The 22803-nt window shown below is 35.3% G+C and overlaps 1 protein-coding gene across 4 annotated transcripts in view; it reads right to left on the bottom strand.

Moving 5' to 3' along the window:
* The window catches only part of CDH18 (cadherin 18), a 478586-nt gene that overhangs the window by 39240 nt on the left and 416543 nt on the right, over nucleotides 1-22803 (bottom strand). For all 4 annotated transcript variants that reach the window (XM_019802760.2, XM_034657069.1, XM_034657070.1 and 1 more), the window contains one exon: nucleotides 17154-17290. In XM_019802760.2, the coding sequence (XP_019658319.1) occupies nucleotides 17154-17290 (137 nt within the window). The remainder of the gene's footprint in view (nucleotides 1-17153; nucleotides 17291-22803) is intronic.

The raw sequence follows: 22803 nt of genomic DNA, 5'->3' as shown, positions 1-22803 counted from the left end.
GGGTACGTTAAACAAACACCACCACCACTATAGCGTATATTATTCTTAATGGTAAAAAACTAACTAGAGTTAATTAAGAAAGCTATAAGGAAGCTAGAAATAAATCTAACAAAGGATATGAAAGACCTATATGCAGAACACTTTATTGAAGTTTTATATTAGTTTAGCTTATTTAGACTTCATTAAAGACATTAAGAGCTATACCATGTGTGTGATTAGGACACAATATTACAAATAAAACCAACCTTTCCGAATCGATGTGTGCATTCAATGTAATCTGTTGCAAATCCCCATGTTCACAGAATTAAAAGCTGATTCTAAAATGTATAAGTACTAAGATTATTTAGACTTGTATGGAAAAGAACAATAAAGCATACTTGATCTACAATTTACCAAGGCTATATATTATATGATATTCGTGGCCTTACTATTGCCACTATGTAAATATATCTCTTCTACTCTAAATGTCATATATGATTTTTTCATATATTCTTATATTTCCCAAGCAGGTACTTGCTCACCTTTTCAGAGCAGACAAAAGTAATCTGTTTTAGAAATCTGAGGCAAGAATAATTTTATTGGCTCTAATCATTAGCATCAGCAGCCTTAATTGTCCCTGAGTAAATAGTTCTCTGCTCATTTTCTGAGCAGGCAGAATTAGAAGCAACCTCAGTGACGTTAGGAAAAAAAGAAAAACAAAGAAAAAAACCTGTTTTGTAGAAGATTCTGGAAAGACTATATCTTGACGGAAAGCTAGAATAAAAGAACAGCTAGGCATCTGTGTTCGACATTCACCTTCCCACTGTCCCCACCCTTGCTCATGCTAACTCTGGGCTGGAATGGCCTTCCATTCATTCCATACTGGGGTATAGGAAACTCAATTCTTCTAGATGGAAATAGACTGTATGTTGATCGAATATTATCTTATTACTCCAATGTATAATTCTATTCCATAACTTACTGATTAAAAGCACGGTGTTCCGCATCAGACAAATGCCGGTTTATCTGTAGACCTACTACCCTAATGTGTTCTGTGGGGAAGCTGAACTGAATTTAACCTGGGTGTGTTGCGACTAACGATCTGTGTGCCCTGCCAAGGGCAACCACAGGAGGTGCTGATGAAGAGTTAGGAAAAACAGAAGTTGGAGTAGCTGACTGTCATTACCAATGCAAATTGAATACCTGTGGTCTATTTACTAAAAGCAGCATGATGTATAAAAACTGTGCCTTTAATTCCAGATAATTAGAGGCTGAGAACCCACTATGGCTTTGTATCCTCTTGCAGTCTACCTGCCTGCATTCTGGTATTTTCTGCTCAATAATACAATTAGCTAATTCTAAATTAGCAAACTGGGAAGTTCTTTTGAGTTTCTCTTCTTTCTTTCCCACAGCCATTGGGTTAGTATGTTACCCTTTGAATGACAATAACCTTACCTATAAAATGTGAACATATTCATGATTGTTGGAAGCGTTTTCTTCTGTTACTGAAGTTCGTAATTCAACATTTCTGTTACTGCAGTTCGTAATTCAACATTTCTGTTACTGCTATCGTTACTTTTATCTTCATGCTTTATTTCTAGCAATCAGGATTTTTTTTTTCATAGATGTATAACTGACATACAATATTGTATTAGTTTCAGGTGTCCAAGAGCAACAAAGTGATTTGGCAATTACATACATTACAAAATGCTCACCATGGTCAGTGTAGTTGCCATTTGTCACCATACAAAGTTATTATAATATTACTGATTACATTCTCCAGGCTGCTCTTTCATCCCTGCCACTTATTTATTTTATAATTGGAGGTCTGTACTTAATCCATTCACTTGTATCACCTACCCACCTTCCTGCACACCTTCTTCCTCTCTGGCAACTGTCAGTTTTTTCTCTGTATTTGTGGTCTGTTTCTGTTTTTGTTTGCTTGTTCAATTTTAAGTCTTTTTGATGGCAGAGTAAATAAAATATATTGGAATCAGACAAATTTAAATATGAATCCCCTTTTCAGCACTCTATTTAGGAATATGAAATTTGGAAAGTTATTTATTATTTCTATTCCTTCATTACTTAATCTGTAATGAGTTATTTGGGTTGCCAAATTGTGTTTTTGAGAAACAATTAAGGAAATTATGTAAATTCTAAAATACTGACCTTGGGAGAGAGCAGACTGCACATTTGAATACCTTCTGAAGATCAAAAACAAAACAGAAGCAAAAACAAAACACACAGCATTCTGGCAATCCTACACATGTGGTTTCTAACAGAAACTACACTATAAAAATCATCCATGTTTCACTTAATACCAGGGTAAAAGTAAGTTACATTAGCAGAGTGCCCTCTATGCAGATAGTGATGCAATGAAAGTATTGGTATATGGTATTTCAGTGCAACTGCAAATTTGATGCTATGATTTTTAGAGGATTTTCCATAACTTGAGGAACAATCCATTTTATCCAGTGAGCTCATTAGAAAAGTCTGATTCGTGCATGCCACTATGATGGGCTCTAGAGAACACAGAGCAATGAAACATACCACTCCTGTAGATTCCCCACTATCAATATAGAATGAAGAAAACAAGTTAAATATTAATATTTTTTCAATTTGTTTTCTTTAAAATTGTGATTTAAGTGTTCGAGTTGTTTTTATCCCAAAGTCCTTATGACGTAAATATTTCCCTCCTAAAGCTCAAATCATGACCATTAGTATATGTAGCATAGTTTACTAGGGAATTCAATAGATTTCTAATCTAAATATTCATATTCTGAAGGTAGAATTAAGTACTTTTTTTTAAAGGATTTTATTTATTTATTTGACAGAGAGAGACAGCCAGTGAGAGAGGGAACACAAACAGGGGGAGTGGGAGAGGAAGAAGCAGGCTTCCAGCGGAGGAGCCGATGTGGGGCTCGATCCCATAACGCCGGGATCATGCCCTGAGCCGAAGGCAGACGCTTAACCGCTGCGCCACCCAGGTGCCCCATAGAATTAAGTACTTTTAAATATATAAATTTAGACTAGTGCAAATTTTCTTGTCTGTAAAATAGATTATTTTCCTCAAAATGTGCTTTCATTCTTTTCTCTATGAGAACTCAAAATTAAAAACCTTATATATTGCTACAATAGTAAATTGCAGTGATTACAAATGTAATTAAATAATCACATTTATATCTATGATTCATAAATGCCCATGCTTATGATAATGTGTCTCCAACTGTGTGTTACAAATGTGTTTAACTGATGTTTGCTTGTTTTGGGTTTTTCCTGGTCTGCGTTTCTTTGATTTTTATTGAGAGTTTTCATTAAAAGCAAATATCTATAAATATCTACAGCCTGAACTTTTGTGAATGATTCCTGTGAACTGGGGCTAGACCATTTTAAAATGCTAGGTTAATATTTTGTTTATTAACAAATATGTTTCTCATATTGCCTTAAATAAAAATAAATATATAAAAATAAATTTTGCAAACTAGTGCTCAGATGAAACTGAAAAAATTTTTAAAAGATTTATTTATTTATTTTATTAAAGGGGTGTTGCAGAGAGAGAGAGAGAGAACCCTGAAGCCAACTCCCCACTGAGTGTGGAGCCCGATGTGGGTCTCGATCTCACCATCCCAGGATCATGACAGCTCAAACCAAGGGTCAGCCACTTGACCAACTGAGACACCAAGGCTTCCCTGAAAATTAGCCTTCAACATATTTGTTTTGAAATGAGAGTGTTCTGCTATTTTTAACTAGTATTTTGAAATTTTGTTATGAAAGTCATGTATCATTTTTAGGCAAAAAAACTAAGGTAAAGGAACTAGTAAATAATAGATACTCCTTACTGATATGAGTGTTTAATCTATTTAAGAACTTTTTTATGGCTAAAACCATCACAATGCCTTGTATAAGCCTGGTGTTCTGTAGATGCTCTTTTTCTCCCCTCCCTCCCTTCTTTGTATCTTGTTTAAATATTGAGAAACCAAATATTGCATTCAAAATAATTTGTTATAATGGATAAGTAAGAATTCAGACCTGGTATCTAATTGATTAATTCTTAAATATTTCTCTCTGGTTGCCAAATAAAAAAGGTTTAAAATAAAACATTCTATGACATTTATGAGATAAAAAAATTGACCTGACCCTATTTATCTTAGATCACTTACTTATTTTACAGTAGTTCAAAAAACCTGGTAGCTGTCTAGAAGCTCTTTCAAAAATTACTAAGCATTTAGAAACACATCACCTCAAAGTATGGGATTTTTTTAAATGGGATTTTTGTCAGTTTACTGTATAAAATTTTATTAATGGACCAGTCATTACAAAGATCTCACTTTGAAGTGAATTACCTAAAAGGACTTTCAACTCTCTTATCTTTTTTTCCTCCCCACCCATAAATCCTCCAAAAATTCCCAAAATGTCTTAGTATTTTTGCCTGAGACTAATATAAGTAGGAAGCTTCAAAAGTTTAAATTGTGTCTTTGATTTTAGGAATAAACACTGTTTTGTTCTTTAAGTTAGAACCATAAAGTCAAAGTAATTTACCTCCAAGTGAAATTAATTACATTGGGATGATATATTTGCTATTGTTTATAAAATAAATTGAAAAATAGTTTTTTAAAAAAAATCTGTTAAAATTAGCCCATTCGATTGCATGAAAGAATCTAACAAAGGCACCATTTATTTTCCAATTTTTGTGATAATTCAGAGATTTTACATTATTTTCCATCTTGGTCTATTCATCTATGGTGTTTGTGATCATCGAGTTTTCATCCTTACTGAGTCCCCCCCGAAATTAAGCTTGTGATCAAATATCATGCTATGCTTTGAACTACATTTGCAATCATATTTTTTAAGCTGCCAGAAGTTCACTAATAGAATGGACCATCATTTTGCATTTTTGGGGGCTAAGAAATGTAAGGATAATAAATTTTTCCTCATCTGATACAATCAGCATTAGAGAGTGGTTTTGTTAATTGCAGAAAACAACTAACATAGGACATCATTAATGAAAACAATACATATATATTTCAAATATTTGTACTAAAATATCCAAATGTCTAATCATTCAACAATCTCAACTCTGGTGTACAGATAAGGCCTTATCTCTGAGAATGGATCTGCTGCTCCTTGGGGTTCAACATTATCATTCTTAAAAAAAAATCACACTCACTGCATCATCTTTGGTCCCCAAATTTTTTCCAAGGGAAAGAAGGACATGAAGATATGTTCAAAACAGTGTAAGCACAGTAGCACTTTAATGAAATTCCCTGAAATAGTATAAGTCTTATTTTTCTCCTAAATTGAAGCTTATTATTTATTTATTATACTTTTTTTTTTTTAGTTAAAATCACTTTTATCAAGTTTTAGGAAAACTTAAGCTTGAACTACACAAATCCTGATTCCATTATGCACATCTATGACATTCTTTGGTATAATATTTAAATAAACTAAATAATTACAAAGATAAGGTTTACAGGTTTTGAAAAAGAATTTAAGAAAACAAACTTCAGATTTTGGCCAGAAATAGCAACTGATACCGGACTAACCTGCTGTTATAAATGACTATAAAACTGAAATTATATGAAGATATTCTTCTCATACTTTGGCAAACAGATGCTGAAGAACTATGCTCCTTGAGAGAAGAGAGACCCATAAGCTGAGAGCAAGGATCTCCAGCTTTGATTATGTGCATCATAACCATGTGGGATATATTCCGGGAAGGAAAGGCTGATTGTTTAGCATTTAAAAATCAATGAATATAATTAGTCACACACACATAATTATTTTGATAGATGCAGAAAAATAATAACAAAACATAACACCATACTTGATTTAAAGAAGAAAAAAACACTCAATAAAGTAAGAATGGAAGAAACTTCCTCAACCTGAAAAATTGTGTAACAAAAACCTGTAACTGTTATACTTACAAGTGAAAGATTGAATGTTTTAACCTAAGGATCAGAAGAAAAAAAACGCAGGGATATATCCTGTAGCAATTCTCGTGGGAATCATAATGAAGATTATAGTTGGTGCAATTAGACAGAGAAAGAAATTAATGTAATGCCAATTGCAAAGTTAGAAATAGATCTGTATTTCTTCAGAGGGTATCATCCTTGTGGAAAAGACCAAATAATCTACAAAAGGTTGCTACGGCTAATATGAGAGTTACCATTATCGTAGGAACCAAAATGTTTTTGTTGTTACAGAGTTATCAGGGCCATGGTGATCTAAAATGATTTGTAAGACGTGTCATATACGCAATTTCTGATGGGTAACATTTTCACATTTTCATTCCCTCTACCCAGAACTAAAGTAAAAACAGAAGATATGTATTACCATTATCCTTTGTTTGGCAGTGTATGTATGTGTGTCTATCCTGAATCATTCATTATGAGTATCATCTTTGGGATCTTGATTTATTTGGGAATATCTTATCTTAACAACACAGGAAACAACAGATGTTGGAGAGGATGCGTAGAGAGGAGAACCCTCTTATACTGTTGGTGGGAATGCAAACTAGAGCAGCCTATTCTGGAAAACAATATGGAGGTTCCTCCAAGGGTGAAAAATAGAACCACCCTATGACCCAGCAATTGCACTACTAGGTATTCACCCAAAGGATACAAAAACACTGATTCAAAGGAACACATGCACCCTGATGCTTATAGCAGCATTATCAGCAATAGTCAAATTACGGAAATAGCCCGAATGTCCATCAACTGTTATATGGATAAAGAAGATGTGGTGTGTGTATATATGTATATTTTATATATATTTATTTATATTTATAAATATATGTATTTATTTTTATTTAATATATATTTATATTTGTATATTTACAGATATGTATAATGGAATATTACTCAACCATCAAAAAGAATGAAATCTTGCCATTTTCAATGAAGTGGATGGAGCTAGAGTGTATTATGCTAAGCAAAATATGTCCCTCAGAAAAAGACAAGTACCATATGATTTCATTCACATGTGGAATTAAAAAATAAAACAAAACAGATGAACATGGGGGAAAAAAAAGAGAGGGAAGCAAACCAAGAAATAGACTCTTAACTACAGAGAACAAACTGATGCTTACGAGAGGTGAGGTGAGTGGGGGATGGGCTTAAATGGCTGATGGGTATTAGGGAGGGCACTTGTGATGAGCATTGAGTGTTATATGTAAGTGATGAATCACCAAACTCTACTCCTGAAAATAATATTTACACTGTATGCAACTAACTGGACTTTAAATAAAAAACTTGGAAGAAAAAGAGAGCTACATGGTACTAATTATTTAAAAAGGAATATTCTGGTAGTTCTCTGGATAATAGATTAAGAGAAGCTCCGGTTAAGTGCAAAAGTCTATTTCAGAAGGTACTGCAGTCTTCCAGCCGAGGGGTGATGGTTATGTGGACAGCGATCGGAGTGATGGAGATGTTATGAAGTGGTTGACTTACGGATATTTTCTTCAGTATAGCTAATAGAAGTTTCTGATGAATTGGATGTGTAGCATGAGAGAAAAAGGGGCGCCAAATATGACACTGAGAGATTTTCACGAGCAGTCTGGACTACAACCATCAATATTGAGATAGATAACACCTCTGGAGGAGTAGATTTAGAGAGAAATTGGATTTGGAGGAAACTATTTACTTGGAGCATTTGAGTTTGAGATCTCTGAGAAGAGATATTAGAGTGGCTAATATGGAATTCAGGGGAAAAGTGGATGCATATGTAAATTTGAGAGTCATCTATATGCAGATGTTATAGAAACCCATTAGACTGAATGAGATCACGTGGGCAATAACTCCAGGTAGGTGTCAGATATGGAAATCAGCATGCCCCACTATCCAGCGAATGGAGAGATGAGGAGGAACTTAGAAGCACACTGAGTCAGAAGAGCCAGTGAAGGAAAAGAGCATCTAGAGAATGCTACGTGCGTAAGCCAAAGGAAGAGGCTGTTTCTTGAAAGAATTGCCAGTTGGGCCAAATGTTGAATGTTTGCGGAGCAAAGGGAGGAGAGAACTGCACTTCCTATTTTGGAATATGGAGGACAAGTATAATCTTGGTGAAGTAGTAAAGATGAGTCTTTTAAGAGTGGGTTTTAGTGAGCGTGGGGATAGAGGGCACGGGGTGTGAATATAGGCAACTCTTTCAAGAAGTTCATCAGGAAAGGAAATTGGATAACAAGGTTTTGTCTGGAGGGAAACACTAGATCAAGGTAGGTTCTCCATTTTTGTTTGCTTTAGCACATTTTATTTTCAGATAGAAAATAAAGCTTATTTTTGAGGACAGAGGAGTTATGAAGGGGGAAATGAAGATACAGGAGAGGAATTAATTGACGGTGTAGGGAATGAGTGAACAAGAAAGGTGAGGATTTAGGGCCTCCATGGAGGGGTGGCCATAAACATGGTGTGGAGAGTTCACTCACAGTACCTTGAAGGAAGCCAGATGTATGGAAACTAACGCCCACAGTATTAACTAGGCTGCTAGATCTCTGGCAGGAAACTGTGGAACCCTCTTCCGATTGTTCTCTTTGGAAAGCATTAGAGAAGCAAGATTATCTGACATATGTAAGGAAATTGGAAAAGGTATTGGAAATTTGAGGAGCCAGGAAAACAATAAAGGAAGTATCTAGCAGTGTTGCATATAATTGTTTCAGTTATTCAAGTTCCTTATGAATAAAGAAATTTGTTCTAATTCTTCTAGAATTTGATACTGAGATTGGGATAGTGCAAATTGTAAGAACTCAGGTGTATTGGCATATTATACAAGAAGCAAAAAAAAAAAATAGAAAATTGTATATATTATAATTGCCTCACCCAAATTCTCCCCATGGGTAGAACTCAAAAGAGTTCTCCTGCAAGTAAAGATAAGAAATGGGACTTGATGGTCCTGAGCTAATGTGAATATCCCCTTGCATTTTGCCATAATTTATCTACTTTAAGGGCATATATTATGTGTTAAGTACAATTTTAAAAAACAATGAATAGAGATTAGTTCAGGCCTAATTGGAGGAATATTTTTTTAAAAGATTTTATTTATTTATTTGAGAGAGATAGAGTAAGCGAGAGAGAGAGCATGAGTGGGGTGAGGGGCAGAGGGAGAAGGAGAAGCAGACTCCTCACTGAGCAGGGAGCTGGAAGTCAGGTTCCATCAACCCTGGAATCATGACCTGAGCTGAAGGGCAAATGCTTAACCCACTGAGCCACCCAGGTGCCCCTGGAGCAATATTCGTAATGAATGTCCGAAGTGACAATTTATCTCACCCTGGATGTGAATGAGGATGAATGTAACCCAATTTCAGGTGGCATTCATCTTGTTACCATATGGCATGTTAGCATAGTCCTTGTTGCTTCTTACTATAGTATAGCAACACTAAAACAAAAGATGAGAGAACAAGGAATGCAGAAAAGAAAAAAAATCACAGAGAAATAGAGATAGGGACCTGATCAAAGTAACCCTGAATCCTAATTTACCTATGAACTTTATAGGTATGTGGGCCAATAAATTTCTTTTAAATCTTAGAACAAATTTAATTATTTTTAGATATTTTGTACACGTGTTACATGGCAACAGGTAATTAATACACTGACATATACATTATAAACAAATACTTCATGAAAGTATTTTGTTTTATTACTTTTGAGCCTTGGTTAAAGCAATACCAATTTGGGTGCTCTTCCCTTTGTCTGCTAAGGAAAAAGGGTCAAATAGGATCCTTTTGTATGTTAAGGGAAATTACTAATATGAACACACTTGTGAGAGGCAAATTTCATATATCAAAATAAGCACACTGACAACAGCAAAATAATGTGTAGAAACTAGAGGGACTTAAAGCTACCCACTCTTCAGTAATGGAATTTTGTTTTGGTAGATGCAGCTGCTAACAAAAATTTATTTCAGATTAAAAGGCAACAAGGAATTAATCCATAAAATCTAAATTTAATTTCCATCACCTAAAGTTACAATTAGATTAAATTTGAAATGTGTGGATCCTAATCTTTGAATATGTTTGCATGAGAATTGAGAAAAAGAAAAAAAAGAAAGATTCAACAAACAAACAGCACTTAAACATTGTTTTCTGGACTGACTTATGCATATAATTTGTTTAGAGAAGTGAAACAGAGAGCCGAGGCAAACATCGTAACAATGCAAAAAACAAGCAGTCCTGTTGTTTAATTTGTGAACTCTGGTAAGAGCCGGAACCTTTCAGACTCATTAGAAGTATGACTATAGTACAGCTCCGACTTTGGCTCCTTTGGAAATACAACTGTCAGGCAAGCAGCGAACAATGGGGGGTCCCATTTCAGGATAAGCTCTCACATATGGTGCACAGAACAAGGAGAAATAGGATATTTTAGGGAAAATGCGAAATCTATATAATTCAGTGATCACTGAACTGTGTGGTAAGTCGTGAAGTTTGGGGGCAGTTAAGGCAGGTACAGAAACGAAGGACAAAAGGTATTCATGTATCTAACACAGGTTGATGTGTCAGGAAATGTTCCTAGTATTTGTGAATACTAGGATAAAGAGAAACTAGACCTGATTTTTAGATTTGAGATGTTCACAATCTAGTAGAGGGGAAAAATATTATAATAAAATGTGAGAAGTGCCATATTTAAATCTAATAAGTGAAAAGTGATTGATTTAAGGCATGCATAAAGTTAGAATATAGAAGGAGGAGCTGTAAAATTTGTCTGAGAGGTTGAGGAAGGTTTCACAGATGTTGTGACATATGAAATAGTTCTTAAAAGTAAATAGATGTTTATAAAGCAGAACAGAATGAGCAGAGGGCATTGAGAGATGAAAGGATAATGTAATTATTGAAAGAAGATGGCCTGTTTGAGGATCTGGGACGAAAAGTATGATATACATTTCTCTGAGAATTAAGCTGAGAACAGAGAGGGCCAGATTTTATAAAGAAAAATTCAGGACCTATGTGTGTACCCATGCATTTGATATTAGTACTAAATGGAGCTATGACATAAATTAAGTTGTAATTGGAAGCAATGTTTCTTAGTAATAATTTACTTTAGAATCACCTAAGCCAGTGGTTCTCAAACTTTAGAATGCATGAAAATCAGTTAGGGAGCCTGTTAAAACCCTAGATACAAACTACAACAAGTTTCTAATTCATGGTGTGCCCAGAGAGTTGGCCAGACACTTTCCTGTTTGTTTCTTATGAGGGCGATTTTGAATTAAATTAACATTTAAATTGGTAAACTAAATGGGCATCTGCCTGGCTCAGTTGGTAGAGCATGTGACTCTTGATCTTGGGGTCATGAGTTCGAGCCCCACATTGGGTGCAGAGATTACTTAAATAAATAAATAAATCTTCAAAAAATGAAAGACTAAAGCAGATTGTTCTCCATAGTGTGGGTGGGCCTTATCCAATCAGTTGAAGACCTGACTGGGAAAAAAGGCTGACCCTCCCTTGAATAAGAGAAAATTCTTTTGCCTGATTGCCTTTAAACTAAGATAGTCGCTCTGGTTTTGGCTTTTGGACTTGACCTGGGACATTGGCTCTCCAGAGTTTTGACTTCCCAGCCTCAGTAACTGCCTGAACCAATTTCTTAAAATAATCTCTTTATTGGTTCTGAATTCTTCTGGATTTGAATCCTTTTAGTTCTGTTTCTCTTAGAACCTTGACTAATACAGGTACAACTGGAAACAGAATGCAGGCAAACCTTTACTCATCCTTCATCTCAAAACTGAATCCACGCATTCTATGAAACCTTCTCTGATCCTCTTAGGGAGGCTAAACTACCATGGTTTTATGTTTCTCTAACCCCTAAACCTTATTGCCACAATAATTATCCATAGTGCAATCATCCATTTACCTTGTCTTCTTCATGAGTCTCTTGAATTCCTCAAAAGTGAAATAGGTCCTCAATATCCTTAGTGCTTAACATAAAACACTGCCTAGCGAGTACCATTTATTAATACATTAATCAATGTGTAGTTTAGGATAGATATGATAAATGATACTGTACCAAAGTACTAGAATGGTTGTTAAGAAAGCAGAAAATGCCAAGTGGGAAAAGAATGATTAATATAGTCAAATATCACAAAGAAATCAGGGCGAGATAGTACTCATTGGATTTAGCTATTAGTAAATTATGATCATAATGTCAATTTCTGAAAGGCAGTGCAGATAAAATTATACATTATCTTGACCTTAGGCATAAATAAGGAAATGGGGGGAGATGGTAGTTATTTACTTGAGAAAACTATATTAATAATTATTTATTGAGTGCCTAATAGTCCCACTATTTTACTAGGGAGTCATATAAAAGGAAAAGTAAGCCACAGCATACAAGCTTGAAAGAATATTCATTATCCAATAAAAAGAATAAACTTTCATTTTCCTTTCTCTCTCTCTCTCTCTCTCTTTTTTTTTTTTTTTTTTGATATTTTAAGGTCATAGAAGGCAGAATTCTAAAGATGACAGAATAAGATTCCTGTTTCTTGGCTATTCAACCAAACATGAATCTAGATACTACTGTGAAAAGATTTTGTTGATGTAGTTAAAGTTCCAATTCAGTTCACCTTAAAATACAGAGATTATCTGGGTGGACCTGACCCAAACAGGTGGATACCTTTATTTTTATTTTACATTTTATTTTATTTTATTTTATTTTATTTTATTTTATTTTATTTTATTATTTTTTATTTTATTTTTAGAGAGAGAAAGAGGGAGCATGCATGTGTGGGTGCAGGGTGGGGAGGGGCAGAAGGAGAGGGAAAGAGAGAATCCTAAGCAGGTTCCATACCCAGCATGGAGCCAGATGGACGTGGGGCTCGATCCCTGAGATCATGACCTGAGTGAAATCAAGAGGTGATTGCTTAACCAACTGAGCTACCCAGGCACCCCAGGTAGATACCTTTGAAAGCAAGGCTTTCCAGCTGGTAGCAGAAGAGAAAGTCAAAGAGATTCAAAGCAGCAAAAGGACTTGACACACTGTTGCTTGTTTGAAGGAGGTAAAAACCGTATGAGGAGAAATGCAGAGAGCCTCCAGGAGGAGAAAGCTTCCCCAGCTGACAATGGATGAAAATGGAGACATCACAACTACATCATAAGGAAGTAGACTCAGGCAACAAGGAGAATGAGCATTAACGCAATTCTTCCCCAAAGCCTCCAGATAAGAGCCCAGCCCAGTTGACACATGACTTCAGTCTTGCCAGACCTTAAGCAAGGAATCCAGTTGAACTTCCCTGGACCTCTGACCTACAGAAATCATGTGGTTATTTGTTGCTCAGAACCAGAAATGTAATAGACATTTCTAAATAGCTAAGTTATGGATTACATGGAGAGAAGGCATTGTTATCTGATAGAAATATTCCAGATATTTATTTGGAAAGAACTCTTCCTCAAGAACTGTGATATGTGATGAGAATACAACACTTTCTACTTCTCTAATCCAAGGCAGTCTATTGAATTTATCTGATTTTTAGTGTCTTCGTTAAAATCATAGAAATAATCTTCTGCCACAGAATGAATTTTAAAGATAAATAATAAAATAAACCTCAGTTAGTTAAAATATCTGACCCAAACTTGGATTCAATGAATATCAGCTTCCCTTAAGGGCCATATTAAGAAAGAGCATAGATCGAGGAGTCAAAATATTTAGATTCATATTTTGTATGAGTCTCAACTTCCTTATCTATAAAATGAAAATAATACCTAACCTCTCTATTTCAGAGATTTTTTTAGGATGGCGTGTCTGTAAAAGTACACTATACAAAAGCAAGATAGCCATCACTTATGTGTAGCAGTAGCAGGGAAGGATATCGTAGACCAGACACATGTTTTCTGCCTTTACCACATGACGGGGCAGCTGAATAGTCACTTGGGCTTAGAACCAAAGGATAAAAGAAAGCAGAATCAAACACCATGCAAATAAGAGCTGCCGTGCATGTGGGCCCTATCCATATGTTCAGAGGCCCACGTATTTTTTGACACCCCATATTCTCACATTGGTCCCTTAGCATGTGGCCTGTTCACCTGGAGGAAGGGGCATTTTTTTTTTTTTTTTTTCCTGTGCAGAGAACTGGTTTGCTTCTATTTTCTCTTAAGTCCTGCTTCATTGCTTTATCTGCCCAGAAGGGGCACCTTTCTCTTAGCTGTACAACACTCTAGTTAGGCCACAAAAAAAAAAAAAAAAAAAATTTCTTTAAAACATTAACTTCTAAATGTCATTCCTTAGAACACCAAGTTCTTCAGACACTTACATTAAGAAGAGTTTTAAAAACCTGATTTCAATTCTGGAAAAGACAATGTCAAGTGAATGAAGAAACAAGACACAGACTGGGAGAAAATATTTGTCAAATACACATCTGATGGACTATTTTCTAAAACATACAAAGAACTCTTGAAGTTTACTGGTGAGAAAACAAAACCTGATTAAAAAGTGGGCCAAGGGTCTTAACAGACACCTCATCAAAGAAGACATACAGATGGCAAATAAATGTATGAGAAGATGTTCCATATATACATCATCAGAGAAATGCAAATTAAAGCAACAGTGAGGCACCACTGTATACCTTAGATTCACCCAAATCTGGGGAATGCTAACAGCAAATGCTGATGACCATGTGGAGAAACAAGAACTCTCATTCATGGCTGGTGAGAATGCAAAATGGCATAAAACCTCTCTGGAAAGCAGTTTCTTACAAAGCTAAACATACCCTTAGTTTGATCCATTAATTGCACTCCTTGGTATCTACCTGAAGGAATTGAAAACTTCTGTCCATACAAGAACCTGCACATGAATGTTTTTATTGTAATAGTTTATTCATAATTGCCAAAACTTGGGAACAACCAAGATGTCCTTCAGTATGTGAATGGATACATAAACTGTGGTACAGCCAGACAATGGAATGCTATTGAGTATTAAAAAGAAATGAACTATCAAGCCATAAAAAGACATGGAAGATCTTTAAATGTGCTTATTACTAAGGGAAGAAACCAATCTTAAAGGCTGCATACTGTATAATTCAAACTATATGACATTCTGGGAAAGGAAAAAACTATGGAGCCAGTTTAAAAAAAAAAAAAAATCAGTGGGTACCAGAGATCAGGGTCAGGAGAGATGGATAGGCAGTACACATGGGGTTTTTAGAGCAGGGAAAATACTATGTATGATACTATACTAATGAGTACATACCACCATACTTTTGTCGAAATCCACAGAATACCAAGAATAAAACTTAAGCTAATCTACAGCCTTTGGGTGATGAAGATGTGTCAAAGGTGTGACAAATACATCACTCTGGTGGAGGATGGTCATAATGGAGGGTGTTATGCATGTGTAGGTGTGGGGGCTATTCGGGAAATCTCTGTACCTACCTCTTAATTTTGCTGTAGACCTAAAACTGCTCTACAAAAAAATAAAAACCTTAAAAAAAATCCAGTTTATAAAAAACATCAAGTACATTTCCCAAACAGGATATACTAGTAAATACTTTGCTAATGTGGCTGAATTTGAGGTTAATGTTTATAAACAACTGTACATAAAAGGGCCCCCAGTAATATTTAATAGGCCTTATGCCAAGCAGTTGGTGTATGGATGTGCACTTCCTAAACAAGTCTCTAACATGGCTTTAAAACCTTAACTATTGCTCATTCTTTCCACATACCTATTTGTAATTAGGATTAAATTATTTTTTGTAATGCTTATTGAGGTGTCCCTAAGGCTTTTTAAAAAAATTATCATCTATACAATCCAGTACAATATGATCTACTATATTGCTTTACTTAGACATGTATTAACTAATTTCCCATATGAAGTACTAACAAATAGTAAAAAAAGAAAGAAAGAAAGAAAGAAAGAAAGAAAGAAAGAAAGAAAGAAAGAGAACTTAGTAAGTATATATTTAAGATGTTACTTAAGTAAAAATGAGCATTTCCTTTGGTGATCATTGAAAATAATATAATTTTCATGGTGTATATGAACTCATGTATATTCACAAATAAGTTTCTACTGGATGCAAATATTATTTGGACTAAGGTGAGATTTAGAAGCAATCTAAAGTATGGCTTCTGATTGAAATACTGCTGATGTTACATTTGAACTTATTTTAAAGTAAGTTTCTGTTTTTTCTAACGAATATTTTCTCCAGGGAATCTTCCCTTCCATCTTCTATACATGGAGCCTGTTCCCCAAAAGTGCATAATCTTTTCAATGCCCTTATCATTTCTTGGATATATTAACCCATTAATTCCGTTATTTTTTCAACTAATATTGAATCAGCTTTTATCATTTGACAGTCATTTAATTGTCATTAGGTGACAAAGAGCGTGCAGTTCTACTCCTACTCTGGTTATTTTGAAAATGAAAATTAACCAGAATGATCATAAATGAACCCACTCGTGTATTCTTTATAATACTCATTTAAAAGTAATTAGTGAATGCTTATTTTCAAAGAGAATATTATGTTGAAAAAATTATCTAAATGGAAGCCACTTGAGCTAATTTTGCAGATGTAAAAACATAAAAAATTCAAGCAGGATATAAACGGCTGGAGTAGTCTAATTATTGACTGGTAACAGAGGACATTATGTAAGTGCATAAACCAAAAGGAGCTATCACCCCACACCCACTAGAATGATTATAATCAAAAGATACATAACAATAAATACTGATAATCATACAGAGAAATTGGAACCTTCCACTGCTTTTAGGAATATAAAATATAGCTACTTTGGAAAACAGTCTGGCAGTTCATCAAATAATTATATATAGAGTTTCTATGTGACTGAGCTCTCTCACTTCAGGGTATATACCCAAAAGAAATAAAAACATGTCTATGAAAAGCTTTCATATTAATGCTCATAGCAATATTTTTCATGGAAGGCAAGCAGTGGAAACAACCCACAGAGCAAGCCTCACAATTAGAAGGCAGACCAGATACTTTGATTCAGGGATGGGGTTGAAGTGTTCTGTAATGTCAATTTTCTACCACTATGCTGGGATTAAAGTTAAAAAAAAAAAAAAAACTATGAGATTTATTCACTGCATCTGACAATGAGTAACTGCATCTAATATGTTCTGTACACTCTGCTAGATGCTGGATGCTGGCGCCACAAATAAAAATGGTGAGAGCCCTGCTCCCAAGAAAATCTCGGTATAAATCTTCATGTACAAGTGACATCTTTTTTTATGAAACATAAAGTAGTTTACCATTTTCTGATGCAGCAACTGTGATGTTGTACCATGGAGTTTCTTCTCTATCAAGAACCTTTGTAGTCCTAATAGTTCCAGTATTGGCATCAATGTTGAAACATCTGTCATCTTCAGCACTGTAGTCGATGAAGTACCTAGTGAGAAAACAGAGAACTCTTCTTTTCACTAGATAATATAATGAAGAAAGTAAAGCTCAGACAAGGGCAGTATTAAATCAGATATATTCAAATATTTAAATGTATATTTTTAGTTTCTATATTTGCCTCCTAAGATTTGCCTGGTAATTTTATATTTGCATAGAACCGACATCAATTATTTTTATCTGTCAACCCTTAAGTAATGTTTAATCTAATTATTAATTCAAATTTAAAAGAAAAACACCTTTCTGAGTTCCATGAATAGAACAGTAGATAGTAGGAATATTGGGATTAATAAGGAAAAGACAAAAATTGCCCCTGGGAAGTCTACAGTTCTTTGGGGAAAGAAAAACAAAACAACACTAAATGTTTAATGAAACTTCTCATTGCTATATGTACAAAATTTGGGGGATAATAGGAGATGTCAGAGATTAGTTTATCCTGGAGTTTCACTGTAGCTGAGATTTGAAGATAAATATAAAATAAAAACCAAAACATTTCAATTAATTACCATTGTATCTGCATCACCTAGCCCCCTTTTTGAGTGAGAAAATGAGAAAACATCCAAATGAGAGGTAGGTGGCATTACTGGCCACAAATCATCTTCCCTCTGCAATGCAGAAGATGTTGCAGAGCTTTCTCACATTAGAATTTGCCCCCAGTCTACTTTAGCAGATAGATGAGCACCGGGGGTTTGTAGGTGTTAAATCACTACATTGTGCACCTGAAGCTAATATTACACTGCATGTCAACTAACTGGAATTTAAATAAAAACTTAAAAAAAAAAAAGAATGAGATGAAAAGTGATTGAAAGTGATCAACGTCATCACTGAAAGTGACAATGTCCTGTTCCACATTTGGTCCAAGGTTTCATAAGACTTTGCCTATTCCTTCTTATGCCCTGCCACTGACACAAAAAGAGCATGCTGGGGCTGGTCCACCGGTCCCAGAAGGAAGATGAGAGACCCAAGGACAAAGTTGTCCTAGTTCAGGTACCCCATCCTAGAGGAGAGCCTCCTAGTAAACGAGCAGATGCATGATTGAATGCATTGGAGTTAAGTAGACCTGGTAAACAAAAGCCAGCCTAGTTCTGCTGATTTTCAACTAGCTCAGACACACACTATGGTTATAAATCATTCATTTATTTTCTTTCTTTTTTTTTAAATTCTTATTTCTCTACCTCTAAGTTTGGAGTTTTACATTATCCAGCCACAGTTTATTAACATAAGTATGAATTAAAAATACAGTAAACAATCATCATATGCTCTAGAAATGTTTCAAACTATTTCTAGAACTATTGAAGGAAGTGTTTCCTCTTCTCCTTAAATCTCTAATATTTCTCCCCTCTTCCTTAACCTCAGCTTAAGTAACACTTCATCTAGACCTGCGAATAAAAATGAACTGATTTGGCACAAAGTACTAGGGGAAGAATATTTGAAATTCAGGAAACCAAAGTGACCCTGAGATCATGACCTGAGCCGAAACCAAGAATTGGACCCTTAACCACCCAGGCGCCCCCACCATGTCTACTTTGATTCTTAGATTGCAGAAAGTTGAAAGCAATTCAGAAAAGAAATGATGTTGTCTGCAATAAAGGTGGAAAAAAGGAAGAAAATGGACAGAACCGTAAAAAATAATGCTATATATTGGATACAGCCTATAGAGCTTTTTACTGGAGCAGCATTAGTTAGGGGGGGAAATTACAAATAGCTCAATTTTGTTGTGTTTTGTGTGTTTGTGTGTGTACCTGTGTTTGATCTACCATGTAATTGATAATCTTATTTACTGAGCTGCATAGAAGTAGGAGAAACAAACAAACAAACTCCCTTTGGGAGAAAAAAATAACTGGGGAGAAATCAATGATTTTGACACATTATGCCTTAGAAGCCAATTAGATAAACATGTACAATAACGCAGAGAACTGGATATGGGTGCAGAATTCGAGTGCACTTCTGAGCAGGAAATATCCATTTGAGGTATGTCAGCCTAAATTTTAAGGTTATGGGAACAGCATGATTTCATCCAGGAGAGAACTATAGGAGAAAAGTGAAATATTGAGCACTACAACACCCAACCTTTTGAGCCGAAAGCAGCCCAGCATCTGTGTAAGAGCAGGTGGTAGCAAAAGGAGAGGAAGAGTCCAGGGCAGGAGGCAGAGTGGAAGTGCTGTGGTACAGAAGCCAAGAAAGGAGAGTGTTTCCAGCGAACTATTACAGTAAATCCTATTAAGAGGTTGAGTGAGGTTAGTAAGAGTTGATTGGATTTGGGAAGATGGACATCATTAGTTAACTTGAAAAGAATAGTTTCAATAAAATAGAAACTTTCTGTTTTTGTTTTTAACAGTGGGCTCAAGAGTGTATTGAATGTGAATCTAGGAAGCCTAAATGTCAAGAAATACTATGCCATGCCTCTCCTAGGTGTAATGTGTTAACAGAGTATGTAGTGTATGTATGTGCTAGGGTATGAAACCTTGCAACATCTGGTGGATACACGTGCACACACATGACAGAAGATATTAATAGCATCATGTGGATGAAAACTGTAGAGCATCCTGAGAAATCCCAGTCAATGAAAATAACACCTTAAAAAGCTAGAATATAACCCTTGCAATTGTGTGATCAAAAGAAGAAATAGACAATTTTGCATAGATTGTTCTAATAACAACTGCATGTTAATTGAAGAAAGCTGGACATAAAGAAGGAATTTAAACAGGAAGAGGTAGGGGTATGAAGCAAATCTGATTCAGAGGAAAGACAGGAGATCCAGACACTACAGGAGAGTGGGAAAGAGCAATGTCATTGGGCTTTCCCAAAGCATTAGGTCCTGGGACACTGAAACTGATTTTGACTTAAGTTCATATCACAAAAAGATCCTTCTCATAATATTCTTTTCCCAGAGGCCTTGATGCTGAGGATGAGGGTTGGATTGCTTCGAAGATATGAGCAGTCTTGCCACAAGAAAAGGATAGCTTCCTTTAAAATGTCATCAGTTGGAAATCTGGTTATTACATCATTTAAAGTTAGTTATCATTAACCCGTCTTGGAGACACTTTCCAATTTTCGGTACCCTAAGAACCATGATTTCTGTGTTGGAAAGTTAGATCTAAAATTACAACATATTCAATTCCAAAATTGCCTGTATCAACTATCAGCAGAGCTCAGATTACATTGTTACCAACACACCCCTGTGAAATATGGGATGACATGCCTCATCTTAGAAATCTGATCGCTTCAGAACTGTCAGTCTGGGGAAAAAAAAATGGGGGGGGGGTGCCTGGGTGGCTCAGGTCAGGATCTCAGGGTCCTGGGATGGATCACTCAGCAGGGGAGTCTGCTTGTCCCTCTCCCTCTGCTCCGCCCCCCATGCTTACATGCTCGCTTTCTCTCTCAAATAAATAAATAAATATAAATAAAATCTTTTTTAAAAATTGGATTTCTTCTTTTTCTAAGCTAAATTAAGACTAAGAAATGCATAGTGTTTGTATCAGGGCAATCTGCTCTCTTTTAGGCATTTCACACAGACTTTCTAAAGCAGATGCTAGCAGCAGTGGTTACATACTTTCAGAATAAAAGTGCTTTTATTTGAATTTAAAAAAAAATCTATGTTTACATTTTTTTAAGTGGTAGGTATAATGCTAGGTATGTGTCTTCAGTTTCCTGTTATTTACTTCTTAGCTTTCTCTGTGACCTACCTCTCTTGGAAAATCTACAGTGTAAGGGCTAGATATTAGGGGATGCTTGGATGCAGAGACTTGAACGTGGAGTTGCAATTGAATTTCAACAGAAGTAGAACTAAATAGTTCTGCTGTACTCTAACGTTGGATTTCTGCCTAGCCGTACAAATAAAAACTGAGAAAAAGAAAAAAAAATGAAAATGTAAGAGAAAAGAAATTATTTATAACTATTTTGGGGTTTTAAATATAGAATCATTCAGTGCCAATGATTTTAAATTAAGAAATAGCATGGGTCCATAAAACTGTTTATCAAAGAAATAAAAAATAGATGAAAATATTCTCAGTAGATAACTTTTTAAAATATTTTCATAATAAAATCCATTTGTTTCCTTCTATAAAACTTCAGAAAGGTCAACACAGCCTCTTAATACTTTATGAACTCAGATATAAATATTTAGATTTCTTGCAATGCTAATGTTAATTTGACATTTTCAGGGATACCTAACAATCTCATACATGAGTTATTTACAAAAGCTATCTAATAAAAGGTAAAGGGAGCTCACATCCATGAAGCACTCACAGTGTACCATATTATACTTTAAGTGTTTTCTATATATTAGTTCATTATAAACTCAAAACAGCTGCATGAGACAAGTACTATTAATAGCCCCTTTTTATGAAGGAGGAAAGTGAGGTATGGTGTGATGAACAATTTTATCCATCATCACGGATCTAGTCACGGCAAGTGATTAAAATACAATTTAAGTCCATTAAGTAATACTTTTAAGCTCCCTGTTTTTTTTTTTTTTAAGTAGACAATATTTAAAGCTTTACCTCTTCATTCAAAAGTATTTATTTGAAGGAGCACAAGGAAAGAATGAGGGATATTTAAAAGAGGAAATAATAAGACCTGGGAATTAGATGATTTAGTTAGGGAAAGAGAAAAGTTTTAAAAGGAAAGAATTTGCAAACTAACATGACCCATACTCAGAGTTTAAAATCAGAGACAAAGGGCCCCTGGCTGGCTCAGTCGGTTAAGCATCTGCCTTATGTTCAGGTCATGATCCCAGGGTCCTGGGATCGAGTTCCGCGTCAGTATCCCTGTTCCACAGAGAGTCGGCTTCCCCCTCTGCTCCTCCTCCCACTTGTTCTCTCAATCTCTCTCTCTCTCTCTCTCTCTCTCTCTCTCTCAAATAAAGTCTTAAAAAAAACCAAACAAGACAAAAATCAGAGACACGAGTAAAATTCTAAGCAAAACAAAGCCTTCAGAAGTGGTTTTGATCAGTCTGGAAGTATAAGCATTAAAGAGAGGTGCATTACAGATCATCTAGAAAGTACAGAATTTAATAACGCTATGAGAGACAGAGTGAGATATCCGAGATCTGGTTGCAGAAGTGGTGGCATTTTTCAGACCACTGTTCTCATATTGGCTACTAGACTAGCAAGAGCAAAAGAGAAAGAGAGGCTTCTTGTTGTAGCTTGTACATAGGATACAGAAAGTTCTTTCTCTCAGCCATACATTAATGCTCCAGTCAACATGACTGCCCCTACACACACTGTTACACCTACTTTAACATAAAATATGCTTGGGTGAGGAAGGAAGATTGGTTTGATCGTATCATCAACTAGGCCAGTGAGAAAATGTAACTATTCTCTTTGTAGCAGTGATGACTAGAGGTACATTTTCAAAGGCTAAATACACAGATAGGCTCTTGAAGATACATAGAAAAGAAAGAAGAATGTGTAGGGGCCTTTATCAAGAACAAAATTCCTAGGTAACGCATGGTTTTTGGTGTTATTGTAAATGGGATGGATTCCCTAATTTCTCTTTCTTCAG

This window comes from Ailuropoda melanoleuca, chromosome 3 (assembly GCF_002007445.2).
Source record: "Ailuropoda melanoleuca isolate Jingjing chromosome 3, ASM200744v2, whole genome shotgun sequence".
Taxonomy (NCBI): Eukaryota; Metazoa; Chordata; class Mammalia; order Carnivora; family Ursidae; genus Ailuropoda; species Ailuropoda melanoleuca.
The sequence above is the reverse complement of the archived record's forward strand: the minus strand, read 5'-3'. Positions and strand labels throughout refer to the sequence as shown.